The sequence below is a fragment of the Miniopterus natalensis genome, chromosome 13, assembly GCF_054644295.1.
Source record: "Miniopterus natalensis isolate mMinNat1 chromosome 13, mMinNat1.hap1, whole genome shotgun sequence".
In the NCBI taxonomy this organism is placed as follows: Eukaryota; Metazoa; Chordata; class Mammalia; order Chiroptera; family Miniopteridae; genus Miniopterus; species Miniopterus natalensis.
In genome coordinates this window covers 15,177,466-15,203,823 of record NC_142093.1, presented here as the reverse complement: position 1 = coordinate 15,203,823, position 26,358 = coordinate 15,177,466, and the positions used below count along the sequence as shown (strand labels likewise).

The 26,358-nt window shown below is 46.2% G+C and overlaps 1 protein-coding gene across 10 annotated transcripts in view; it reads right to left on the bottom strand.

Moving 5' to 3' along the window:
* Positions 1-7,795: 7,795 nt before the first annotated feature.
* LTBP1 (latent transforming growth factor beta binding protein 1) overlaps positions 7,796-26,358 on the bottom strand; it is a 313,293-nt gene continuing 294,730 nt past the window's right edge. For all 10 annotated transcript variants that reach the window (XM_087823460.1, XM_087823461.1, XM_087823462.1 and 7 more), the window contains 3 exons: positions 14,007-14,129; positions 9,977-10,126; positions 7,796-8,804 (listed from right to left, as the gene is read on the bottom strand). In XM_087823460.1, coding sequence (XP_087679586.1) covers positions 8,623-8,804; positions 9,977-10,126; positions 14,007-14,129 — 455 coding nt within the window. In that variant the 3' untranslated portion in view covers positions 7,796-8,622. The remainder of the gene's footprint in view (positions 8,805-9,976; positions 10,127-14,006; positions 14,130-26,358) is intronic.

Below are 26,358 nucleotides of genomic sequence, written 5' to 3'. Positions count from 1 at the left end.
GCAACTGAGAAATCCGGGTGCTGGTGACTAGGAACACAGGGAGCGAATTCTGAACACCAGCTCTGATCTGAGGGAGGCGTCTGAGAACAAAGACCCCAAGAGCTGTTGACTCACGCGGCTTGATTGTGAAACACAGAAGTCCCTGGCAGGAAACCCCGTGGAGGCTACAGACGAAACCGACCTGCCACTGTCGGTCCCACGGGGGGCGAGCAACAACTGGAACAAAAGGAAGTTGCTGTATTGTATTGTTTTGTTTTCACCTTAAAGAGAAATCTTTCTTTTTTTCTTTTTTAAAAATATATCTTTATTGATTTCCGAGAGAGGAAGGGAGAGGGAGAGAGATAGAAACATTAATGATGAGAATCATTGATCGGCTGCCTCCTGCAGGCCCCCCGACTGGGGATCGAGCCCGCAACCCGGGCATGTGCCCTGACCGGGAATCGAACCCCGATCGCCTGGATCCTAGGTCGATGCTCAACCGCTGAGCCACACCAGCCAGGCAAGAGAAATCCTTCTTAATATTTATGCTAACGTCTTGAATAAAGATGTAGAGGGATGCAAACTTAAATGAGGTAGCAACCACATTGGATGCTAGAATCAGACTCTCAAAAGACCTTGACAGGTTACAGTTAAGGGACAAAGGACAGAAGGTAAAGTTAATTGGGGAAAAGGTAAAATTCCGCACTGAGGTCCAAACCCCAGAAGGGGGAGTCACAACCTAGGAGGAGCCCTGTACTTTTTAATCTTGTTACTCATTTTGTATCAGTTAGAGTTTGCTAATCACTATAATTACAATTCTTGAGCCTCAGTGTTTTTAAGATATTACCCCATGGGGGCAAAACGTGCGGAGGGATGACAGTGCTGCCTCGGTCCACCGGCTGCTTCTAGCAAGCCTTCAGACATTGCTGTTCATGTGTGCCCAGTAAGCGGATGTTTAGATAATATCTCGTTTTAACTAAGTTAGGACTCATACTGAAAAAGGGCTTTAAAAGTTTTCTGCACAAAAGTAGCAAGTGAAAGAAAGATAATAGCAAAATACACCTAAAGAAAATGGCAGAGCAAATTTTTGTGCTCTGAGTACAAACTGTTCATCAGCCACATTGTGAGGCAGTGGTGTAATCAGACCAGCAAGAAGGAGTCCTTTCGGATCTAAAACGGTCAAGACGACCATCTGAAACACGGAGTTACAGCCGCTTTCATTAGCGATGAAATCCAGCCTAGCTGGCTAGCATTTTATGTCTGGAGTATTGGCCAGTAATAAATGAAGTCCAGCGAGCAGCAAGGCATTTAAAAGCTGAGCACCCAGAACTAGAAGACAAACTCCAGCAGTTTTCAGAGATATTTAGGATTATGTGTAGTAATAAACCCAGTTCTTAACAAAACTCACAAAACCTACTGAGAATTACCTAGGACCTTCTTTTAAAGGCTTCTCACTTTACAATTAAGGACAAAAGCCACAGGTCTCTGGTTCTTCTTGCAATAGAGAAAAAGAAAAAGGGGGTGAAATAATTGTCACACAAAAGACTAACAAGCTATGAGGCATTACTTTGTCAGCAAATTTGTGGGGAAGTCACATAGAAAACATTGCTGAGAATAAGAAAAACAAATATTAGGCCATATTACTCAGTATTGGCCACACATTTGGGTGAAAGTACAAATTTTGTAATAAGTCTCAGCTTACAGTATTTGTTAGATTCTATTTTAATAGTTACATCCCTGAAAAAATGCTTTTTTGTGTGAGTCATTTAAAAAAATCCCTACTGAAAAAAATCCTACTAAAGAATATCCCAATAATAAACGATTTCACAAATAAAAAAATGTTTTTATGGGAAACCTGTTGACGTGTAACCACCGAATTCAAAAGAGTAAGAGGTATTTTTACAGAGGAATCCAAGGAAGGAGTATTGATGGGAAGGACAAGGGGACTATGCCAAGCAAAAGGACGCTGTGGAGAAGTCCCAGAGGAAGAGAGAGTGAGTTACAGTCATGGGGTTAAGTGTATTGTGACGGGGTGACTGGCGACTGGCCTGCACACAGCAAGGGGAAACACGGCTTGAGATGAGTCTGAGGTAAGCGGGGGGCATGTTGGAATTTATCTGGAAGACAGTGGAAGGCGACTGAGTGGTTTTATACAGGGGAGTGACCTGATCAGGTTTCTATTTCTGAAACATCACTCTGGCTACTCGGTGGAGAGTGGATTGGAGGGAGGCAAGTACAGGAGCAAGAAGACCAGTTAGAAAAGGTGTGGCAATGGGAAGGCGACTTAGACCAGAGAAGTGGAAACGAGAGAGAGGAGATGTGAATGGAAGCCGGAGATAGTTAGGATGTAGAGTCAATAACACCTGCTACTGATGGGCTGTGGGAGATGCTGGGGGCAAGGAAGGGTGGCTTTCAGGTCCTGGGTTGGACAGCTAGATGAGGCAGGGACATCTAAGCTCCGGGGAAGCAGGGACCTTGGGCACTGTTATATTCCCAATGCTCAGCCCTAAGCTGTAGGTGTTCAATAAATATTTGTTGAATAAACGAATGAGTGACCTTGAAGTTAAGGTAGTGAGTTCACTTTGGGATGTGGAGAATTTTGAGTGCCTGTGAGCCTTCTTTTGAAAGTCCACACTGGGGAGCATATAACCTTTCATTCAATTCTGAAGGTATCCAGTGAAAAGAAAATGCCTGTGACTAATTTTGAGGCCACTATCCTCCCTAGTATTTAGACATCTGAAGTCCCCACAAGACCGTGTGTAATCAATATCTCATCACTTTGGACCTAATTTGATTTTGGAATGACAAAATGACTGAGTATTGACCTTCACTAATGGGGAAATTGCCTGACTTTTGTGGTCATCCAAATTTCTTTATCTTGTTTTGGCCACAATACATGTAATTGTCTTTCCTTTTTTTTTCCTTCTTATTTTTTTTAACTTGAACCTAACATATGCCTATCACATCAAGGTATTCTGGTAAAAGTTAACTCTAAAAACATGGCCTCTAAAAATGGGCAAGAAGGACTAGCTAATGATCAGGAAAAAAAAAAATAGAGGGAAATCAAAGGATTTTTACTGCCATCCAGTGGTGGTGCTCTCAGACACATATGGTACAAAACCCATAGCTCATCTCTGTTTTCCACAGTGAAGTCCCAAATGCCATTCATTCAAGCTTAGGGATTAACCTGCAATGCTAACTTGCCATGAAAATTATGTTTTCCCGATTTCAAGACAATAGTTTCATTGGCCCTCTTGTAGTCCTGAAGATCATAGACTTCCATAGCAACCAGTTTACTTTGAGTGTACTCAATGGGGGAGGCTCTGGCCCAATAAAGCCCTTGTCTTGATGACCCAGCGAGCTCCTGCCCTGGTCTCCCTGTCTCCCTCGCCCACCCCATGTACACGCCTGCATGGAGAGTGAACGCCACTCACTCACCTTTGCTTTCAGTCCCTACTAGCCATTTCCAAGTTATGTTTTATCTGTGCTCTTATAAATGTGAGCTCCTACATTGACTATTTAGAGCCCATAGAAATAAAAAAGGGAATTGGCCAAACCCCAAGTCAATGTTTTTAACCAAGTAGGAGCCTTTGCCAACCCACTGGAGAGAGGGAGATGGAGAGGGAGAGGGAAACACATAGCATGTAAGTTTTATATAAAGCACTTTTTGGACTTCAGCACCATTCAGTTTACATGAAGCTCATAAAAGTGTTATTTCCTACTTTAAAAACATACATGTAATGTTCTCTGTGCACTAATAATGTGGCCTGTTAACCAAGGTTTGACCTTTCTGCGCTGTAAATTCAAGCCCACCCACCAGCTTGTCCAAAGTCATGATCTCTGGCAGTGATGTCATTCCTTGACACTAAAAACAAACACTACCCAGATCTCTGTTTCCTTTCTCCTGCAGGTTTGCAGTCCATTGAAGAGGTGCTGATGGGTGGGGTTCAGGAGACCACAGGGTTTCGCTCGTGCCCACTGGCTTGAGCTCCTGCCTTCCAGGGACTGGCTTAGAACAAAAAACAAAACAAAACACAACACTTCGAGAGAATGCTGTGCAAGCTCTACTTATATAATTCATGAGGGTGTGAAGACCAAAATATGCAGTTGGCATCCAATAAAAGGTCAATATACATTATATTGTATTTACTGGCAGGGAAGATATGCCAGTTTTATAAGAAAATCTGGGGGAGCAGGGAAATGTGGAGGGAAAAGTTGAAACAGTTTTCATCTCACTGGTTTTAAAGAGATTTTTAAGTGGCTCTGTAGATGTGGTATACTACACACAGGAGTCCAGATGGAAATCATTCGTTACGGTTACATGACAATATTCTACTAACCCTTCAGAATGTAAAATCATACGGCTAAAACGGAGTATATCAGTATTAGTGACTTTTGATACCGAGCAAGCTACAGAACAAAAATCTACTGGCAAATGAAATCCCATACACACAGAATACTGTATAAATAGACTTCAATGCGATCTTCCAACGAGCACTGGAGACCAAAAGTAAATCATAACATGAAATAAATTTGAATAAATCTTCCACAAAAATTAGTACAAATCAGCTGGCAAAACAGGATACACAAGAACAATTTTCTGTACAGCAGCCAAAGGAGTAAGTACAAAGTTGGCACAAAACGTACAGCAGGAAAATACGTATGAAAGAATACCTACTTCACACTCCTACACAGAGCGAAAGGAAAAGTCTCGCCGTGTATGAGTATACGGTAAAGAACAGAAGAGACAGATGTATTCTAACACGAAGACCTTGACCTTAAGATGAGAGCGATGCCCCCGCGGGCTCATAGATGGACAGCGTCCACTTCGCTCTGATCGCGGCTGTGGGCCGCCAGGGGATCTCATCACCGCTACCGTCTTCATCCCTTCCCTTACCCCCCCCCTCCATGTAGTCAGGCCTCCCACCTTTAGTATGGGCACCCGGGGGGGCGGTATGTAGGCCGCCGGAGCAAATCACTCAGCTGGTGCTCCCCCCGCGCCCGGGCGCCGCACTCGCCGTCCCAGCGCCTGGGCCGAGCCTCCTAGACACCCCTGCCGATACAGTTTGCTCATGGTTTGAATTCTGCACCAAGGCACGCCCTGGGAGTCGGATGCTGTTGGAGAGAGAAGCTGAGTTACAATAGCCAGTAATTGGCTTAGTTGCCTGCTTAAAGGGGAGACCAATAAAAGGTTTTATTACCTTAATCGATGGAAAATGTTATATAATCTTAAGTGGCCTGGGTTTCCTGGACGACCCATTGGGTAGCCCTCCCAAAGAGGCCAGTTCAGGCATGTCCCAGACTTAGAGGGTTCTTTCGTTCTACTTTGGTTTTCCCAAGAAGTTTATTCGGGCAAACCGGGGCACAGGGAGGCCCAGCAGCTGAAAGAAGGAAGGCGCTGGGGCCCTTGGTGGTGACGCGTGGCTCGTGCTGGTGACAAGGACCCGGTGGGGCAGCGGGGACTTGATCTTGGAGTCGTGGAACTGCTTGACCGCTAGTGGGTGGCACTTGCTGGCCGCGGTCTCCTTCATGACCTGGATTGAGCGGGCGCCGGCGGGGTGCCGGGCCCCACGTCTCCGCAGCAGTGGGTGACGGCGCCCGGGTGGTCAGGTCCTGGTACTCCGGGGACATACAGCACTGGCAGGCTTGGTTACTATTTTCTGGAACAGTTGAGCCAAATGCAATGTTCATGAACCTCATTTCTTAAGCCTATCAGATGTGTCGTTTCTGCCACTATCGGGGCATTAAGATTTACCAGAATTCAAGTACATTTGGAGCCAGTCAGTCCTTTGTGCGGGAGAATGCTACAGCTAAAGGGCAGTATTCTTTTAACCTGTATTTTTTACAGGAATATGATGAAACCATGCAACACTTCGATGTGTTTAATAAGGGTTTGGTCTGCCGGCTATGTACCCAGGGCTCCTTTCAGCTAACATGGCAGATTTCAGGCATTTAACTTCAAATTGCATAGCCCTTTATCACACAGCCAGGTCTCATATTTTCGGAGCAATGTTTGGTTATTATGACAAAAGAATAGAATGTTATTGATTATTGGCATCTTAAAGTACAGAGTCCTGTTCTGTGGATGGACAGTGAAACAGACCTGACTCTCACACAAGCAGCTGGAAAATACATGTATTAGCATAATGGATGATCTGTGATTAGTAAAACGAATGACTGGAATGCGCTGCACCATGTGTCTGTCTCTTCATGGGCCAATCAGGACCATTGCCACAGAACCCCGACCCGAGATCTGGAGGACAACTGCGCTTTCAAAGTAACTCCTAAAAGGAACTAAAAGAATCATATGTATTATAAACACAAAACTTTTCTTCCAGGGCTATGAAACAAAATGTATGCAATAAAATAGGCAAGTTCCACTGAAACCTATGTATTTTATTATGTATACGTCTCCTGCGTAATGCGGTAGGGAAATGCTAACAGAATTTATGACACACCTCAACCAAAGTCCCCTAACCTATTTCCTAAAACTATAACTGAAACAGTAAAAACACCCATGTTGGAATGTAAGATGCTTAAAACATCTCTTCTTGATTGTCAGTGATGTTTACAAAGTTGCTTTGTGTGCAGAAATAGCCTCTCTTCCTTTGTAATTACTCTTCTCACTCACGTGGCTCCCTTTTCACAATTTTCCACACTTGCTCTATTCTGAGGAGACTCACACAACACTAGGTAAAAATAAGGGCTAGACAGACGTGGAAAACCCCATGGAAATGCGTTCAGGATGAGCATGTGAGCTGGAGGCTGGCCACACTGATTATATTGAGGTGGCCGGGCCTCTCGGTTCCAGCGACATCCTAGGGCATTTCCACTTTATTGCTAGTCTTTGTGTCTTCAAATACCCATGGTGATTCCAACTGTTATTATATTCAGAGTATAACTCAAGACTGTGCCAATACAGTATTTTGAAGATATAAATTTCTCCTATACATAAACATTAATTGAAAAATGTGAGAGAGGTACATTATATGATGCTTGGGTGTTATTTTAGCTTCTATTGCTGCTGCAATGAATTACCACAAATTTAGTGACTAGTTCACAGGCTCCAGGGATTAGGGCATGGACATCTCTCATGGGCCATTATTCTGTCTACTACAGGTATTAAAAACCAAAAGCTGGTTTTTCAGGAAAATGTTAAATTGGGAGATTTTCTGCTGAGTATGTTCATACATATGCACTTTATTTTTTTAAAAAAAACTCAGATGCTTTTATTAAGTAAAAAAAAGGACTCTAAACTTCAGTTTAAGTTCTAAAACAATTGCATGACTGTGGATCTGTATTAACCAGGGAGTGGAACTTTGAAAGTTACTACTCCTTCTTCCCAAGATATGCCTCTTTGTTAATGTTTCGGGGCTGCCATAACAGTGTCCCACAGATTGGGTGGCTTAAACACATTTATTTTCTTACAGTTCTGGAAGCTTCTCTTTTTGGCTTGTAGATGGCGATCTTCTCCCTATGTCTTCATATGATCTTTCCTCTCTGTGTGTCCTACTCTGTTCTTATAAGGACACCGGTCACTGTGTTAGGGCTCCACCCCAACGACCATATTTAACTTGACTCACCTCTTTAAAGACCCTCTCTCCAAAGACCTTCTCTCCAAATAAGTCATATGTTGAGGCACTGCATGGTTAGGACATCAATATATGAATTTTGAGGGGACACAATCCAGTCCTTGACGGCATCTAGCAAATTTAATAATTAAGCCTGCAAACAACTCTACAATAATAGGGAACCATTGCTAAAAATAAAGGTGGGGAGAGATACAACTTAAACACATGCACTCATTGACAATTACTCTCCGGTAGAATTTTTTTTTCTAAAAAAATGGTGATTTATTTTGTTTTAACATACAATGGTAAATATGCTGAGATCATCAAGTTTTCCAAAAATTTCGCTGGGCATACTTCACACATTACAATACTCATGTGAGCTCATTGTTTCTTCTATTTCAATGCAGGAAAGGGATCCAACTGACACCTACTAGCAGCTTGGCTAAGAATGGACATTAAAATCAGACAATACACCGTAAATAGAAAGTACTTTTCTCCAAATGTGTATAAAAGTTTTGAAACAACACCACTGCCTGCTCCACAGGACAGACACGCTGAATTAGACATAGCATAACCCTGTGTCACAATACTTACAATACAGTCTCACAATCATTTCATCAACGACGTGTGCACTTGAGATTTAGAAGGAAAAAAAAATCTGAATGAAAAGAGAAACAGTAGCCAAGGAACTGCACAACCGAAAAAATGAAAATTATATAAAATATTTCCACCACTATTTAAATGCCAAATTTAATCGAGCAAGAGTAAAAAATAAACAAACAATATAATAATACAACCTTCTGTTTAAAATAACAGCACTGCTCCTCCCCTTTTCCACTGAATTTTACATATGAACAGACTATATATACTGGTTTTCCCGAGAAATGTCCATTTGGTCTGCCGCACCCGTCAGGCCCACGCCGAGTCCTCACTGCCGTCCGAGGACGTGCGGGACCAGGACGTGCCCGTGCCTCCCACAGGCCGGGTCAGGTGCAATGTCTCAAGTATAATACATTTCTCTTTTCCTTTACACAGTGCAGAGTATATGGGCTTAGGCTGGGGCGATGTCCTCCTACTCCAGGTCGCTGTCCTTGTCTAAATTCAAGGCGCTGTTCAAGGGGGTGCAGTAGTTTGGCTTGTCGGAGGGAACGTAGCCGGGCAGACACAGGCACTTGTAGGAGCCCTCGGTGTTGATGCACTTGGCGTTCTTGCAGAGGGACATCCGGTTGTTCAGCTCGTCGCATTCGTTCACATCTGCAAGGGGCCAGACCACGCAGGTGAACGGGCGGTGACGAGCTCGGCAGGGAGGGCAACGGGACCCACGGCCTGGCCTCTCGCCCACCCCGCGAACTCTCCCACGCGCGTCTGTTTCAGTCACGTGAGAGGGGAGCCAGACTATCTAGATCCTGCGAAGGCAGATTATCAGGACAGTTCTAGAGTTTCCTTCCCTGCTATTTAACACCACATGAACAATTTGGTAGCCTGACCCTTCACAGGCAAACCTCAAGAAAGCTGGAAGAAGCACCCTGCTGGGAGATGCCTTCCTGCGGGTGTAGACGGGGGAGATCCGTCAAGAGGAGGAGAGTTGCGAAGGAACCAGCGGGCCGAGAGCCTCTGAGCAGCCCCTTCGGAGGCTGAAGTTACCTTCTCGGGTGTCTTTCCACAGGAAAGAAAGGTTCTTATGCACCTGAAACACCTGCAATAACCCAGGTTCCTATTTTCCAGACCCACCGCCGATGGGGACTAACCAAACTCAGACAAGGAGAGGGGCACTACGGGAGGGAGAAAAGCCTCAAAAAATGGAGAAAGAAAACTTTTGAGTCCAGGGCCTTTTAGCGTAGAGGCCAAAGGGCCCTAGAACACTGTCTGGAAGATCATTCGGTCACATGGAGCAGGATGAGTGTGTGTTTACTGCTCTTTTAAAAATACGAGGGCCCGGCCGGGCGTGGCTCAGGGGTTGAGCATCGACCTAGGATCCAGGCGATTGGGCTTCGATTCCCAGTCAGGGCACATGCCCGGGTTGCGGGCTCGATCAATGACTCTCTCATCATTGATGTTTCTATCTCTCTCTCTCTCCCTCTCCTGTTCTCTCCCTGAAATCAAGAAAGATATATTAAAAAAACAAAACACACAAAACGAGGGAAGGCAATGAGTTTTAGGAGGAATTTTTTCCCAAATGATGGCCGTGGGAGTTGCATTTTTTCAGACATCTACATTCCCTTCTGCTTGGGTCAGGTATTCAGGGAAAACATTGCTGGCTACACAGTCAAAAGCTAAACTTAAAAGAGTCAAAGTCACTCCCTGGAACATTCGGGCCCTTCCTCCATATGTGAAGAATTCTATAGAAGCTCTTAAATGAGAGAGCAACTCTATTTTTTAAAAATAACTCAGGAAAAGAGTTATTTCCCATGAGACACCATTCTTACCGACACAGGTCATCTTGGCCATGTCCAAGTGATACCCATCAAAGCAGTCGCAGGTATAACCCTCCTGCACCCTCACACAGCGGCCGTTTTCACACCCGTTGAGGATGCCGCACTCCTCAGCCTGGAGCTCCTCAAAGCTATTCAAAAAACCTGGCAAAGACAGGGCAGAAGCCGAGTTAGACACATTCACCCTCTTAAACCGTTTCTAAAAACCATATGATTATTAGGCCTACGGTTCCTCAGATAGCCATGTTTCAGACCCCTTAAAGTTGGCATTAAAATCCAATACTGAATATAACTGCAACACAGTATGAAATGTAAAATATTAAAAGCTTTATGTATGTTGTACGGATCAGCCCCACATCTTGAATTCTGATGTTCTGTATCAAAGTCTTAAAACGAGAAATCAAGTATGGCTTTTGGTTTTGCCCTTAATTATTTAAAGTTTTGATCAAAAATTCCAAATTTCCTGAGTTCTCACTAGCAAACATCAGGACATCTTTCAGCATGGAACCAATAGTGAATTTATCAGTTCAGGAGACATTTGCTCAGAAGACCCAGGATAGTTCATTGGAGGGGGTGCTTTTTCTGCTTGGAGTTCCCAGGAGAGCAAAGGCCAGGCAGGCCTAGCCCTGTGGAGTCTGTTTGTTTGCTCTGGCTTTGGAAGGAGCCCGACAAAAGGACTCTTGGGGATCAAAGGACAAAGGCAGTAAAAGGGACTCAAAACATCCTGATAAATGAGAAAAGTACATCATGCCTGTGTTTAGTAAACCAAAAGTCTTTTTGTACAGAAACAAAGAAGCTCTTGTTTGGCTCCCTGTATAGTTTAGATAGCTTTAAACTGATTCAGGGCTGGGATTTAATAATATAAAAACAATTTAACTAGGCATCAAGACTGTTTAGCTTTCTTTCGAGAGAAAAAAGTTGTAAATATGAAACCGGTGACTCAAACACGCAGTTTAGGCGGCCCCTCATCCCCCCTCCCCCTCCCCACCTTCCAAACCTCACCCAAGATTAGCTTTTAAAAAAAATCAAAATGAGGAGAGGGGGAGGAGGGACTGGGTGACAAAGGTGAAAGGATTAAGCAGCACAAATTGGTAGTTACAGAGATAGATTACAGCATAGGGAATATAGGCAATAATACTGTGATCATTAAGTATGGGGCCGGGAGGGGTATTCGAAGCGGCAGGGGGGACCACTCTGTAAAGTACATGATTTCCAAACCACTTTGCTGTACATCTGAAACTAATACAGAATAATACTGAATGTAAACTGTAGCTGAAAAAAAATTTTAAGGAAAAAAAAATCAAAATGTGGTGAGAAGTTAGGCCTTTGACGTAATTCTCCAGTGGAACTGCAGGGGGCAGCAAAATATCACTGCTTATGCGGGGCTCTGAGGTCCAGAACTCGGGGACTTAAAACATTTAGCAGCCACAACAGTCCCTTTTTAAAATTTTTAAAGGAAAAAATATATTACAGGTCATAAAGAATATGTCAGCAGATTCCCCAAAGCCAGTCTGAGAAATACTGACTAAGAAAATAAAGTCAAATTCCAGGCATCACGGCAAAATCATTTTGACTTTTAAACTAGTAAAATCATTTTTTATCCTAGAAATTAAAACATGAAGCTAAATTTGAAGCTCCTATACAGACATCAAGTATGCTCCCCAAATACTTCTATAGGGCTCTAAAATGGGCGTCAGAAAGTGCAGCAGCCCCCGCTCCAAGTCTGGCCAGCTGCCTATTTTGTAAATAAAGTTTTATTGGAACACAGCCACACCCACTCCCTGATGTTCCTCTAGTTGCTTCCGTGAGACCACAGCAGAGTTGAGTATCTGCAAAGGAGACGATATGGCTGCAAAGCCTAAACATTTCACTGTCTGGTCCTTTATAAGAAAAAGTTCTCTCTGCTCCTGGCGATCCCGGTTTTATAGTTATTGCTCTAATTACAGGCACCACTGGCCATCAGCTAACGTTTTTAAATAACCAGAAGGCAGGAGTTGGTGAAGCAGAAAGGTGATAAGAATCCTATGTGACCATCTACCCAATATTATCATTTCTTCAGCAGGGACGAACGCCCTTGCTCCTGGCCTGAGAAGGAGGAGCTATTTCTTGTAACTCGTTCGAAATTTTACTGGTCAAAGCTGGAGGCCTTGGAACTGCAGCTCATCTTCCTATGTTGCTAAATAGGAAACTGAAGTGATACCAACTTGTTTCTTTCTTGTCACTTGCAGTGAATGAAAAAAGAGTTTTAAGGCAATGTCAGCATTAAAAAAGAGGGACATAAGCCAGAACATTTCAATGCTGAGATTCCTGAAATCTGAACTGTGCTGTGACAGGGGCTACACACAGGCGCTGTGGGCTGTGTCAGGGCTGCACAGAAACTTGACCTGGGGTTCCGGATTTATGGGGCAGGTAAGCTGGCTTCCTTTCAACCTTAATATTCCTTCTTCCTTTCTTTTCCTCTCTCTTTTTAAGATAAATGTTTATCGATCTATAGCATAAACACAGAGAAGTGTAGAAATCATAAGTGCACACAGTCTCCTAGCGGTCAGTGCAATCAGGTATATTTCGTGAGGTCCTGTATGGTTACATGTTGTTGATGAAAAGAAATCCAAGTGTTAGAAGTCAGGAGAGTGGTTGCCCTTGCAGGGAGCGGGCTGGGAAAAATGCTGGCCCGTTCTAGACCTGGGGGGGGTTACACAGGTGTGTCCATGCTCTGTTCATGTAAATTTTTATTTATTGAGTGGTTTCAGAGAGAGAGAGGAGGGGAGGGAGAAAGAGAGAAACATCAATTTGTCATTCCACTCATTTACGCATTCACTGGTTGATTCTTGCATGTGTCCTGATGGGGGACTGAGCCCACAACCGAGGTACATGCCCTTGACCTGATCAAACCCGGGACCCTTCAGGCCGTGGGCCAGCGCTCTAACCACTGAGCCAAACCAGCCAGGGCTGTTCGTGTAGATTTTAAGCACTTACTTCCACTGGATGAGCAATACACCACAATCCTCAAAAAACAAAAGGAAGGAAGGAACGAGAAAGGGCGGGACAGAGGGGAAAGGGGAAGGAGAGAGGAAAACACTCTGGACTCAGGGTTGAAGTAGATCCAAGTGCAGCCACAAAGCTCGCTCGCCCCTCGGGGACGAGGCCATGCCTGGTTTGTGCAGGTGTCAGGGCCGGAAGGAAGAAAGGCTTCATTGTATTTCGTGACTCAGCAGCCTCTCCAGTCCTAACCCCGGAGCCCCGTCCCGAAAATCTGGTGCGGAGGACGCCCCCCGCCAGGAGGGCCCCTGGGTGAGACACGGACGCGGAGCTGGGGCCGGCGTCCCTGGTCCTGTTCTTAAAGGGACACAACCTAGTATCTGGGAATATTTCATTTCTGTGTTGCCCCATTTCTCAGACTTCAATAATTAGTGTCTCTACGTGAAAGCCCTGGTTTCCCCCACTGAAACCAGACAGTTACTCTCTAAATAGGAGCAGGGTTCTCACACCCCACCTCCCACAGGAGAACCCCGCTCCCAGACCCGGGAGAAGCCAGCGCACGCCGTAGTCCTGAACCCCCCCCCGCGAGAGGATTCTGAAAGTTCATTTCTGACCAGGCAACTGTTTGACTTTCCACTCTGAGGTACTTGTGAGAGCAACTCAGTACAGTCAACCACCGCCAGTTCCTTCTGTGAAAAAGGCCACGATTCTAACCGGCTGTTCGAGAAAGCCCTCAAGCTGGGCCACCACCCAATGGGTACAAAATGACTGTTATGAAAACTGTAATAACAAGGTAATCTACTTTACAGATGGTGAACCTAACAGCATCCCCGCCAGCAAGACTGATCATCTGACCCAATGGTTCTCACACTTGGATGCAGGAGGTTACCCCAGGGCCCGCGAAACCCCAGAATTTCCGATTCGGCAGGTCTAGCGCAGCCTGAGAATCCGCATTTCTAACAAGTTCCCAGGACTACATTTTGAGAACCATTGGCTAATCTGGAGCCACAGTTTAGTGTCAAAGTCACAGAAGACGTCTGCTTACGGTCCTGAATGAAGTAGGGGTTGGCTTCCGGAGCATACTGTTCGCTGAAGTCGACCAAGGCATCCCGTCCATACGGCCGCCGGCGTCCTGTGACAGGGATGTTGCACAGCTGGGCATAGTCATCTACAAAAGAAGCAAGGGAAGTGACACCCCTTCCATGTCTGCTCGCACCCGAACGTGCCCGCTTCCAGCTCAGAGCACGGGGAAGCTGCCAGGGCTCTGTCCCCCACAGGCCGGGGCCCCCACACAGCGCTGGGCCCGGACGCATCTCAATATTCTTCCTGGCGGCCCAGGCCATCCACACACAGTGAGGGCTGCAAAACATGGTTAAGGTTCTAACTTGAATTCTAAATCAAAAACAGTAGCTGAACAGCTGGCAGAATGTATTCCAGGAGAGCAACGAACTGAAAAACTGGGCCACCCGAGAGTGACGCAGGCCTGTGGGAAGAGCGGCTTTATCTGAACCCATCGGGTGTTATCATCAAAGCATCTGAAAGGTATAAAGTAGTCGTTCTTACACACAGGCACTTTTCCACTCACGAGAGAGAGAAAACACGTGTCTCTGGTGATCCAGAAATCAGATGACTAGCAGGCGAGAATGCTATGTGGTACCATTTAATTTAGTAGCTATTATAACTCTATACTCAAGACCTGGTCCTTACGAACAGTATTACAGTAACGATGACGTCATGGTCATCATCATCATCGTCATCATCATCATCATCGTGAAGTAAAGGGAGCAGAAGTAATAGTAGTTAACAGACGTACAATGCTTGCTCTGTGCCAGGTACTGTTCTGATACATATTCATTCACTAAAACACTACTCACACCACCCTACGGAAGGCACGACGATCACACCCATTGTGCAGATGAAGCAGCAGCCACAGGGCGTGGCTGACCGACAGCTGACACGTGGCAGTGCCAGGCTGGGACTCGGCAGTGAAGCTCCAGCTGCACGTTTAGCGTCCGGCTCCCACAACAATCTCAGCTCCCGTGTAACCCCCGTCCTGACGTCTTCTGCACCCCAGACAGACTCATCTGTGGTTACCGCTCCCCGAGCCCATGTTCCCGTTCCGAGCTGGGTCAGCCCCATGGCCACCTCACCCCCAAACTCCCCTGCAGTCCTCACAGGACCCACCCGGCACATGGGACCTGGGATCCCCATTTGTGCGGGGCGACCGAGCTCTCAGTGCATTTCATGGTCCCAGGCTCCTGCCTGCACGTAGGAGCAGAGTTATGCAGAAGGTCCAGCGATGACAGCTTCAGAAGGGATGGCTTCATGTTCTGAACACATGTTCCACAGAAATATGCTGCCTGAGGATCCATCCAGCAGATGGTGAAAATCCTGGGGCTCCCCAGGTCCCTACAGCGCTGGCCGAGCTGTGAGATACAGGTCAGCAGGCCCCAGGACTCTCAGGAATGGCGCTCTCAGGGCAATCACACAGGGCAACAACCACTTGCCTGGACCACAGACAGGGAGAGCTGTCCTCTATTTTCTCTCCTCTGTGACAGAACTAAACAAATGCACTACGGCAATACCGTGAACCCTCAAGGCTTTCTTTCATCCCTAAACTTAAAGGAGTCAAAGGTGTGTGTGCGCTTGCACAAGGATACGTCGGCTCCCAGAATTGTCAAGGAAGTGAAAGGCCAGAGAAGACCCTGCACCACGGGGTAGGGGAGCATTCTGGTCGCCCCTTCTTCAAATTCTCCTCGCGCAGAGGCATTCCAGGAACAACATGCAGACCCCACACAGCCCAATATTCTTGCACAAAAAAGCATTTTGTGAGAAATATTAATTTCATTGAGGAAATAGCTGAACCTGGAAAAAGACCCTTGACTCAAAAAACCCAACTTCGAACAAAGAGAAGACACATGGCCATCAAGCTCTGCTTCACGTCTGAGAGAGAATGAAGGGTCTCCCGGCCAGAGCCAGATCGCCGAGATGCTTCCAAGTTCAAGAGCTGAGGTCATTCTCTCTCAGGGATCTTTATATACATTTGTTGTACATCTGAAAGGGAGAGCCTGTTCCATATTTCATATCCAAGCAACAGTTGTGATCAAGAATAGATATTAAAAATAAATTAATCCATGTTCTTATTTTGTAAAACTAAATCCAGGCACAGCTGAACAAGCTCCTCTCTGACATGTGGCTCTCGGGGAAGCCCGGCTGAGACTCGAGGTCCTGGGGCTGTGGACCGACGGAGCCAGGGCAGCCCCAGGGCTGTCCGACCTTCCTGCCCATGGCCTTGGCCTAGACCATGCCTCCTCCACTGCGCGCTGGTGGCCACCCCCAAGCTCTCGCCGTCTAGCACAGCAAAAGGAAGGGACCAAGGGTGAGAGGAGTGAGGAGGGACAGACAGACTTCTGTTCTGTGAAATGCTGACGAGCAGCTTCCTGGAAACAGTGGTACTTGATCGGAAACTAAATAGAGGAGTAGAACTTACTTTGCAAGAGAAGATATTTGGGTTGACTTGAAAAAGAGCTTACCCCAAGGCGTCACGAAAGGGAACTGTAAGCTGGGTTTGGGGAATGCCAGGTGCTCCTAGGAAGGCTTCTAACTCGCCTTGCTGGTGAAGGGGGGCAGAGGAGAGAAATGAGGGTGGGACCTGGGGGACTTGGGGCACCTTCTTCACACACCCCTCCCCGCGGCCATGCGTTTATCTGTTAAGATTCTAGAACTTACTGTCCTTTGCTGCTTTACTTTCTCTACCATATCAACATTCCAAACTTCAAGACAGTTTTGGTCAGTTATCAAAACATCATTTCTGCATGAAACCTAGTCTCTGCTGTCTTTGAAGATGGGCTACAGTCCCATCATCACCAGGATATGCATTTGGAGTGATTTTTTTTCTGGGGGCACGGATGGGGCTATCCTACTCCACCCCGGCCGCCTCTCTAGCCCCGCACATCTGCTCTCATTCTTGGCCAGGGTCAGGGGTGAGGTGGGGATGAGGTAATGGAAAGAATGTGGGCTTTGGAGGCAGAAACTAGGCCTCGAGGCCTGATTATGCCACTTAACTTTCAGCTCAGCAATTTTGGGCAAGCCTCAGTTTCCACATCTGTCACATGTGGACAGCAATTCCTGTTTGCCTACCTCTGTGTTACTGACATATAAAAATGAGGGGACATTATAAATTTTGGAGCACCTAGACAATGGAGGGTGCAACTTTTTCCCTCATAGGTAAAATCACTAAGTCTCCACTGAACGACTGGAAATAAGTGAGGGCTTCCAAGGACAGTATCAGAATGATTGACACAAGTTGTAATGTTAGTAAAACTTCAAGGTTGTTGTCAATGGGCAAAGGATTGTGCAGTGAATTGAGAGCACTGAAAGCACAGGCTCTAGATGTCTTTAGAGATTGTTGCAAGATTGTGTGGAATCTTCTCATAGATGGAGGAAAACTTTAATTCAGTAAATAGAGAACGAAGCCTTCATCTCAGACCTAAGGCTTCCTTACTGACAGCCTTAGCAAACATAATCGCTTGGTCCAACACTGATAAGGTATGAACAACAGCACCCTTTAGCCCTAGATACACAGAACTCAGACTATAAGGGAAAAACCGACATTCAACAATTCTTACTATAGGTCCGAACTGGTCAGAAACGTGTGGAGCCGAGAACGGGTTTCTCACCGTCTTCCAGGGGAGCAACTGGAATATCACAGTATTTTCTAACGAGTCTTGGGCAAGGCGCCCTCCTCAGAATCTGGGCACGTGTACCTTTCTAGCATGTCTGGGCCTCTGAGCAAACCCCAAGCCACAACCAGAGCCCATTCTAGCTTCGAGGTGCCTGGTCTGGTTGTCTCTAGGGCTGGGTCACGGCTGCATCCAGCTTGGGGACACAGTGAACTTCGGCTGGCTGAGGGTACAGAGCCCAGGGTAGCAGGTACCTGAACTATTGGCACAACTTCCCGTGACAGCCCATGAGAACCTCTTGGCTGTCACTTCATTCAGCTCAACGTGTGCAGACGGACACATATATTCTGCCCCTGGGGTATTTTTCCTACTCCAAAACACCCTTTAATTATGTCACCAACAACAACGGGGCACCTAGTCGCCAGGGGCATGGTGCAAATGACTAGCTTTGCTTACCGGGCAGGGCTTGTACTTTGGGAGACAAACACTATTTAAGAGACACCATAGAATGTGTCTGTCCGGGATCTAGCCAAATGCGAATGTAAAACAAAACAGGAAATGGAAATATTCACACCTCAGAGCCCCCGCCCCACTGCAGTCCCCCCTGCCCCCGGCACAGATGCTAAGCTCCTGATCAAAGCCATGAAAGACACACATGGGATGGCTCGGGACACCATCGCTAAGTGGTCCAAACAAGATCCAGGCCACTGATCAAACTCATTTCCCTGGCATGGCAGATTCACAGAACAGATGGTGCTTTGATTTTAATTTTAAATTGGGAAAAAAAACAGTTTAAAAATTACCCCCTGGAGCCAGCGGGTCTGGGGCCCCTGCTGTCGGAGACAATGGGAAGCACATTACTAGGTCCTGGCAGGAAACCTCCGTTCCTGATGACAGACACATCTGCAGGGCTGGTCTGGACAGTCACATGTCACCATGCCACTCTGGCATGTGGGGAAACTGGGAGGTGACGTTTTCGCTCGGCCTGAGGCCGATTAAATTCAGCTGCTTTTAGGAGTAATGAAGAGGCCGCATTTCGTCCCCTGCACAGCACGGCGAAGACTCTCAAGTTGGACTTGCAACGTTCCCAACACAGGAGGAACAAGGACCGATCCCCATGCATTAGAAAAATGGCTCTTATTTGGCTTAAATTTCCAGGCCAGGTGTTTCTCTTACCAGGTCCCCAAATGTGTTATAAATCGATGGTAGTGTTTGGAAAACATACACAAATAACCAGGAAAGGCAGAAAGGAGACGGGGAACACAAAATGAGCGGTTAGCCCAATGCATGCTGAGCCGGCAGGGGAGCAGGCGTGTTGTTTTCAGACTGAAATGAGCAAAAGCTATGCCATTAGAAAATCGTTGGCCATTTGCAGGACATTCCACCCAGGACCGAGGATACACTGGCAGTGCTGCACCCTGTGTCGCTGGACATCTGTCTGGGTGTCTGTCTACTTAGCCTCGTTCTCAGAGGACCTACTATTTCCCACAGTCCCTGGTGAACTGGCAAGAACCCAGCTTCCCTGATATTAAACTTACTGAATTGAGAGAAAAAATTGGGCATAATCAAAAAATAAAAGGACCCAGAGTCAAAAGTCTTGGGTTCTAGTCCTGCTTCTCCACTTCCTAGTTCCTTGGACTGGACACATACACTTTTTGGTCCATTGAGAACAGGATTATCACACTTTGCCTTAGTGACATTAAAGGCAAGACATCGTCCCAGTCAGGACTGACGGACTCAGTCGTTGAAGCAGAGGCTGAGAATATTGCGGGCACTGTGGGGTCCGGGAGAGAGAAGGGCTCTAAGGACAGGACACCGTGGCATGTGCAATAGCTTATCGGGGCCACGGAAGAGGCGATGACTAGAGTCAGCCAGGAAGAGCTGGGAAGGCTTCACCGGGGAGGTGGCCGTCTACAGGAAGGAGGCCGACCCGGTGGAGGAGGAGGGAAGGTAACTCAGAGAGAGTCCCAGGTGGACACAGTCTCCTCCCTTCTCCGCGGTTTGACTTTCCGTGGTGTCAGTTGCCCGAGGTCAACCACGGTCTAGAAAGAAACAGTTGGTAAGTCTGAAACTGCACATGGCTCTGAGCAGTGCGATGAAGTCGAGCGCTGTCCCGCTCTGTCCCGCCTGGGCCGTGGGTCCCCTCTGCCCAGCGTAGCCACGCGGTAGGTGCTTCCCGCCCCTTCTCCCCTTGGCAGCAGCGTCGTGGTTATCAGGTTGGCTGTGGTGGCATCGCAGTGCGTGTGTTCGAACAACCCTTATTCTACTGACTAAGGGCCCCAAAGCGCAGGAGCAGCGCGCTGGATTCGGATGCGCCGGGGGCAGCCGAGGGCGCCCCCTTTGGGAAGCAGGTGAGCACAGCACACAAGGAATTTCCAGAGAGAGGGACCACGCTCGCTGACTTCATTAGAGCACAGGCTGGAACTGTTCTATTGTATTAGTATCGCTGTTACTCTCTGAATGAGCCTAATTTGTCAATAAAACCTTGTCACATGTATGTGGAGGAAAAAAACATGGACTGTATAGGGTTCGTACTATCTGTGGTTTCAGGCATCCACTCGGGGGCTAGGAAGGAATCCCCCACGAACAAGGGGGTACCACGGTGCGACGGAGAAGAAAGCGCTAGGGAAACGGCGCACCGGGCAGGGGCGGGCGAGGAACGGTCGAAGGCAGGAAGGTCGGCAGCCTGCCCCACGAAGCTCTGTTCCGGGGCAGTGACTTCCACAGACACCTTTTCCTTTAAGTCCCGGAACAGCCCTACGCTGCCAGTCATTAGCTCCTCTGGTTTCCAATAAGAAAATCAGGTGAGGGATTTGAACCCAACCTGGTCTATCTGCAAAACCACGCTCTTTCTACTCCCCAGCCGCCCTCCTGAAACCCTCCGGAGATGATCACACGCGCTCCCTAGACCTTAAGCATCAGGTAGGTGGTGAGTTCAGCAGTAGCGTCTGCGACTGTAATTCCAGGGAGAGCAGTAGCCACGCGTGCTGATGAGCTCAGCCCCCCGGGGCGGCCCTATCATTAGGATTTATGTGTATTGAATTTGCTTGATTTATTAGGCGAAAGAGATCGAATTGCTTAATGTTCAATTAAATTGTACTTGTTGAGAATAGGGAAGCAATGAAGGCTGAAGTCTTGGCAGAGTTTACCTTCTGCGGGGCTCCTGTAAATGTGAAGGAAACTCATGGGCCTCGCACCAACCGAGTTAGTTCCCCCACCCAACCGTCTTCTCCCAACGCTGCCCCCCCCAAGTCCAGCCACTCCCAGAGTTTCCCACCAGACTGCCGTTTACTTAGCCGCTCTAACCAAAGAAGTAGATTTGTCGGGTCCGAATGCCACAGCGTGAAGGCTCTCTTTTATTTCTAAAACCTGGATTCAAAATGTATACACTCGTAATAGTATGAAGTTATGCCACACATGAAAACCTTAAAATAATAATTGACAACTTATAAATGTCTCATTTAAAACTACATAAAAGGGTTCCCTCATTTCTCACTAAGTCTTATATTCAGGCAATCTCAGAGGAAATTAGGAATGAGGTAGCCTCTAATAATTAAGAGACAAGACTGGACAATATAACAGAGTGGTAAATAGGAGGAAAGCTCAATATGTTACTTGCCTAAACTGATCTACTTCATATTTTTGTCTGCAAGGACAGATACAGGCTGTTTCATATCCTGCTCTCTTGCTCTCCACACCACTCTGAAGAAACAACCTGAGAATTCAACCATCAGGAAAAATAAATAAGCATCTATTATATATAAGGAATATATTTTGTCTTCTCTCTTAATACATGTTTTGCATTAACCAGGTAAGATTTTTTTTTTAATAGGAGCTAAGGGTGTGCTTAAGAACACAGGGGAGATTGTACAACATAATGGATGTATTAAATGCCACCGAACTGTTTGCTCACTTAAAAATGCTTCATTTTATGTTATATGAATTTCATCTCAATTTGAAAAAAAGTCAGAGAAACAAAAAATGCATGGGGAAAACTTTTTTTTTTTTTTACATATTAAGTCTAGAGTTTCTCTAACTTTTCTATTTTTAATTGGTAAAATGAGGAAGCTACACTAGTTGATCTCTAAGGTCCTTTCTAGTTCACATATTCTATGACTCTAAATAGGAAATTTTTACCATTAGGCTGCAAAGTCTTCGAAAGACCATTTGTCATTGAAACTTGTGGCTGTAACGTGAGGTGACCACCACTAGATGATGCTGTTGCCTTCAGGTGGTGCTCACCTGGAGGTTTTCAGGTTGACTGTGAACCACGGAATTCAACGCGCTGGGAGCTCGGACAGTCTCACGCTCCTTCATTTTTCTGCTGAGGAATCTGAGCTCCAGAGAAATTTAATGATATTCCAAAGGCCAAGTCAGGATAAATTCTCAAAATAGAACATTTTCTTTTACTAAAAACAATACATTATTAAAATGAGGGTAAAGACGTGCTGTAAGGATATTGTTTTAACCTCCCTTATTCTAAGTTCTGCAGCAGCGGAAGCTATATTAATATTTGTTCGAAAGTCTTCATTAGTGTTCAGAGGTATAAACCTCAAGGTCACGAGGTAAAGACAGACCGCTGAATCCATTACCGTTATCTGAAGAATAAGTTCTAGGTAATGCACGGCATATTAAACAGTCTATGTGGCTATTCATAAATATGCCTTCTGGCACACTGGTGGGCTGCAAGAATTTGGAAAACATGCAATACCTGACTATTTAGTCGGGGGCACTGACCTCTTTTCCCTTAGATTGTGAAATTAAAAAATGACAACAGCCAACACAATAACAGCCTTCCAATGTGAATGAATCAGATTTATACCTTTGGGGGGGGGGGCAGACTAGCAAAATATATTTTTCACTGTGCCGCAGAATTTTAGTAATTAGTTTGTATGTGCCATGAAATGAAAAAGGTTGAAAATGGCTCTTCTAGATGCTTTTCTCCCAATTACAAGAGGCACAATCTGTCTGCTGCATGAAGTGGGAGCAGATAATCTTTCCCTCACCCCTCCGCAGGCGTGCCTGGTCTGGCCAAGAGGCCCACGTTTAAAAGGCTTGGGCATCCAGCAGCTTAGTTCTAGCCACTGTTGTCTTATAAGGTTAATTAGGAGAGGGTGGAAATAAATACATTCTTTGAATTCAAAACCTCGAACACAATAGGGCTTTAAAACAATTGTGTACAGTGATTTTCTTATAGTCCCACTCATCATAGTTCATTTTTCTTAGAGTACATTTCAACTATTCCTATCATTGAGGAGAAAAAAAAATCATAGCAGCAACAAAATTTAAAATACATGAAAGCAAACTTTCCACTAAAGAGCGAATCACCTACTAAAAGATCACACGGAAAAGGCATTTCTAGGAAACTAAGTGCCCATGCATAAGCTCTGATTTCAAGGGGGAAAGTTTAAACTGCTAAACATTTTACTTTTGAGACAAATTAGATCACTTGCTAATTAAAAATAAAAGTGCTGCTTTTGTGATCAGATTGTTCATTTTACATGCATGTCTTAATTTCTCTACTTTGGCTCTCAACTTGAAAATTCAAATAGGACATCAGTGTGACTATAATCATAATGAAAGTTATTCCTTTAGAATACTGTATATAACAGAACTTGGCCAGACAAATACTTTCCAAGCACATCAATGTAGTAAAGCTTTTAAGAAAATAAGCACTGAATGAAACGTCCAAGCTGTCCACAGACTAAAATTTCAGAAGTGCCGTGACACCAACTGGAAATCTTTTCATCAAATGCCCCACATTTAACTGTTTTCTACTCACTGTTGAGGCTATTGAGATGGTAGCTTCAACCGGTTCTCAAAACAGAGAGTTACTGCTCGGGCCTGCAGTGCGGCGAGCGCCTCCGGGCCGGCGTTCAGACGCTCGGCTGGCTGGCTCAGGCCGCTCCAGGGAGCTGGGCCGGGGACCTGCAGCCTGTTCCAAGCCACCCGAGCGCTGCCTCCAGCGGCTCAGCAGGAAGCGGAGTCAGTGTCCTCCCCCGTCAGGGTGTTTTCTTCCTTCCTGACTCCCTACTTGAAGGCAAACTATGTTTCCTTTTCTTCCAATATGTTTTTTAAAAATTTAATTTTACATTATTGTTGACAGGAGTACAGAGCAGTGGCCACCACGGGATCCTAACCTAAATGGGACTTACGTGCCCACTGCTGTGTCTTCCTCTAAGGCACCTGCTGCAGACACGGCTGTTTTAAAACCCCACATGGTAGCTTCATTTCTAGTGCTCTTCCTCCGATGTCCTGTCCCCTTCTTTGTGCCTGGCTCCTCTGTCATTCATTCCTGTCATTTATCTGTTTTCACAAGTCTGCATCTCTTTCCCAGTTTGGTCAAGACGCTCTGACCCGTCGACAGCCCTGTCCAGTGCTGAGCAGCCGACCTCCTGCCTGCCCTTCCTTCCCTGGCGTGTGTCTGGAGAGGGAGACGGGACAACGTTTAGCTCCAAACCGAGCATGAAGGCCCTTCCTTAATTGATGGTGTCCACTGAGGATGGTAGCGGGGGCTGGAGAAGCTCCACAAAACGCAAATATTTTCTTTACCTGGTTCTCAAGCTTCTTCTCAGCCCCAGCTGCCACGGCCAATTTCATGGGTCAGCGGGGCTAGGCCACAGGGCGCCCAGAGTAGCTGGTCAAACATCATTTAAATGGGTGGACTTGAGGAACGCAAACTGCCCTCTATCACGGGGGGGGGCCTCAGGACAGGGGAAGGCCCAGCAGAGCAGAAAGACTGAGCCTCCTCGGAGTGGAGAGAAATCCCCCCCACGCCGGCTGCCTGCAGGCTCCGTCCGCAACACTGGCTCGTCCGGCCTAGCGGCCTCTACACGGAAACCTCGCTCTCCTGGCCTCCCACAGGATCAGCCCACCTGCAGATTTTGAACTTAGCAGCTTCTGTAATCGGGGGAGCCAGCTCCTTATAGTGAATGACTCAGTCTCTCTCTCCTGGTACCGTTTTCTGGAGCGCCCTGACTTACACGCCAGTCTCCCTTACGGGGGAGAGAATTCACCAGCCCTGGGCCATCAGCGTGGCCGGGAATCCCGACGGGGTGAGCACATCCCTTCAGGAGAAGGCACTTGATTCTTGAGGGGGGCACGTGCGGCTGGAGAAAAGCTCTTATTTATTACCTTTATTTGCCTTATTACTCCCTTGAGAGTCACTGAACTAGAAAATCCCACATCTCCACCCTCCCATCCCTCGTAGTCTCTGATCCGTCCCTGCCTCCACAGGGACGCCCGGCACCGTCCGCGAGGTCTCGGTGGGGGCTGACCGGCAGCTCGGCCCGCTTCCCGGAGCAGGGTGTGGCTGACAATCGTCCTAACACCTAGGAAGCATTTACTCAGGCCAGCATCCCGCCTGCATTATCACAGTTAACCCTCAAACGCCCGATGGGAGTGTCGTTGCTACTGCCCTTTTACAAATAAAGAAACGAATGTAACGAGGACCTGAAATGACAAAGCTCTAGGTGCATAATTCACTAGGAATTTTAATTTTCAATAACCCCTTTATAGTAAGAAAAGTGTTTTTACCCCTTTTGGAGGGGGGAGTAAGGGGAAGCTTTCTAAATAAATGAAAATCTCCTCAATAAGAACTATAAATTGCTTAGCTGCCATCCCATGTGGTATCCAATTAGATCTAGTTCCACGGATACCAAGAATTCGGTCCCAAAGGAAGTGGCCCACCAACCACTGAGAGCAGACTGTGTACACAGTGTACACAGGCACGGTGGCCACTCGGTTCAGGGGCCTTTTATGTCCGTCCCGTTAGATTTTGTAGTCTCTACTCTAGTTTATTAAGAGCTACACTTTCTTTAACTATAGTATTCAGGATCTTAGGATCAAAATGATAAATGCTTTCATGCTCGAGTATTAATTACTGCAACCTCACAAAGCAGTTCTCAGCTTTGGCCAAAGGAAACTGAAGTGACTTGTCCAGTGCAACCGACAGAAGCAGAGCCAGAGCGGAACGAGCGCTCTGGGTGCCCAGGCCGACGGGCCACCACGCACTCGGCCTCACACGCACGCCGTTCCAAAGTTATTATTAACATTTTTTGGAAACATATTTCTTGGAAAAGCCTTTAAACCATGACTGCTGAAAGGCCTGTGCAACCACTGCCCAGTTACAATATTTTTTCAAGTTTAGTCCATGAGTCAAATCCCCGTCTTCCTGCGCACCTCCCAGGGTATTATGAAAGTCCTCACACCGCGACCTTCGGGAACGTGTGAGCCCCGCGCGGCCAGCCAGGCACGGACGTGGGCGAGGTCACGAGCTCAGCTGCTCAAGCGCAGGCTCCAGGTTCTGTCACTTCTATGGAAACTGATGAAAACACTGGGGGTAGACTGGCTGTTAGGAAGTACCCCAACATTTTGTGTCATAGCGAATAATAAATGTGTTAAATAAGAATCACTTGCACATTTAAATGAGACAATATTTAGGGATAAACTATTCTAACTTAGCAATACAACGTAATTGTATGGTATGTTATTTTACAGAATTAAGTTGTAAATTTCATGTAAATACAAACTGCATATCTGTTTCAAAACTTGTTGCCTAGTGTACATAACAGGTGTACAGTAAATAATGAAATGAAGGAATATGTAAGTAATTTAACTAAAATTGAAAACAGGTAAATTATAAATAATTCAGAATGCATTTCAGGCATGGTTCTTACTCCTAACTGCACCTTGCATATAATTCTTTAATAAACA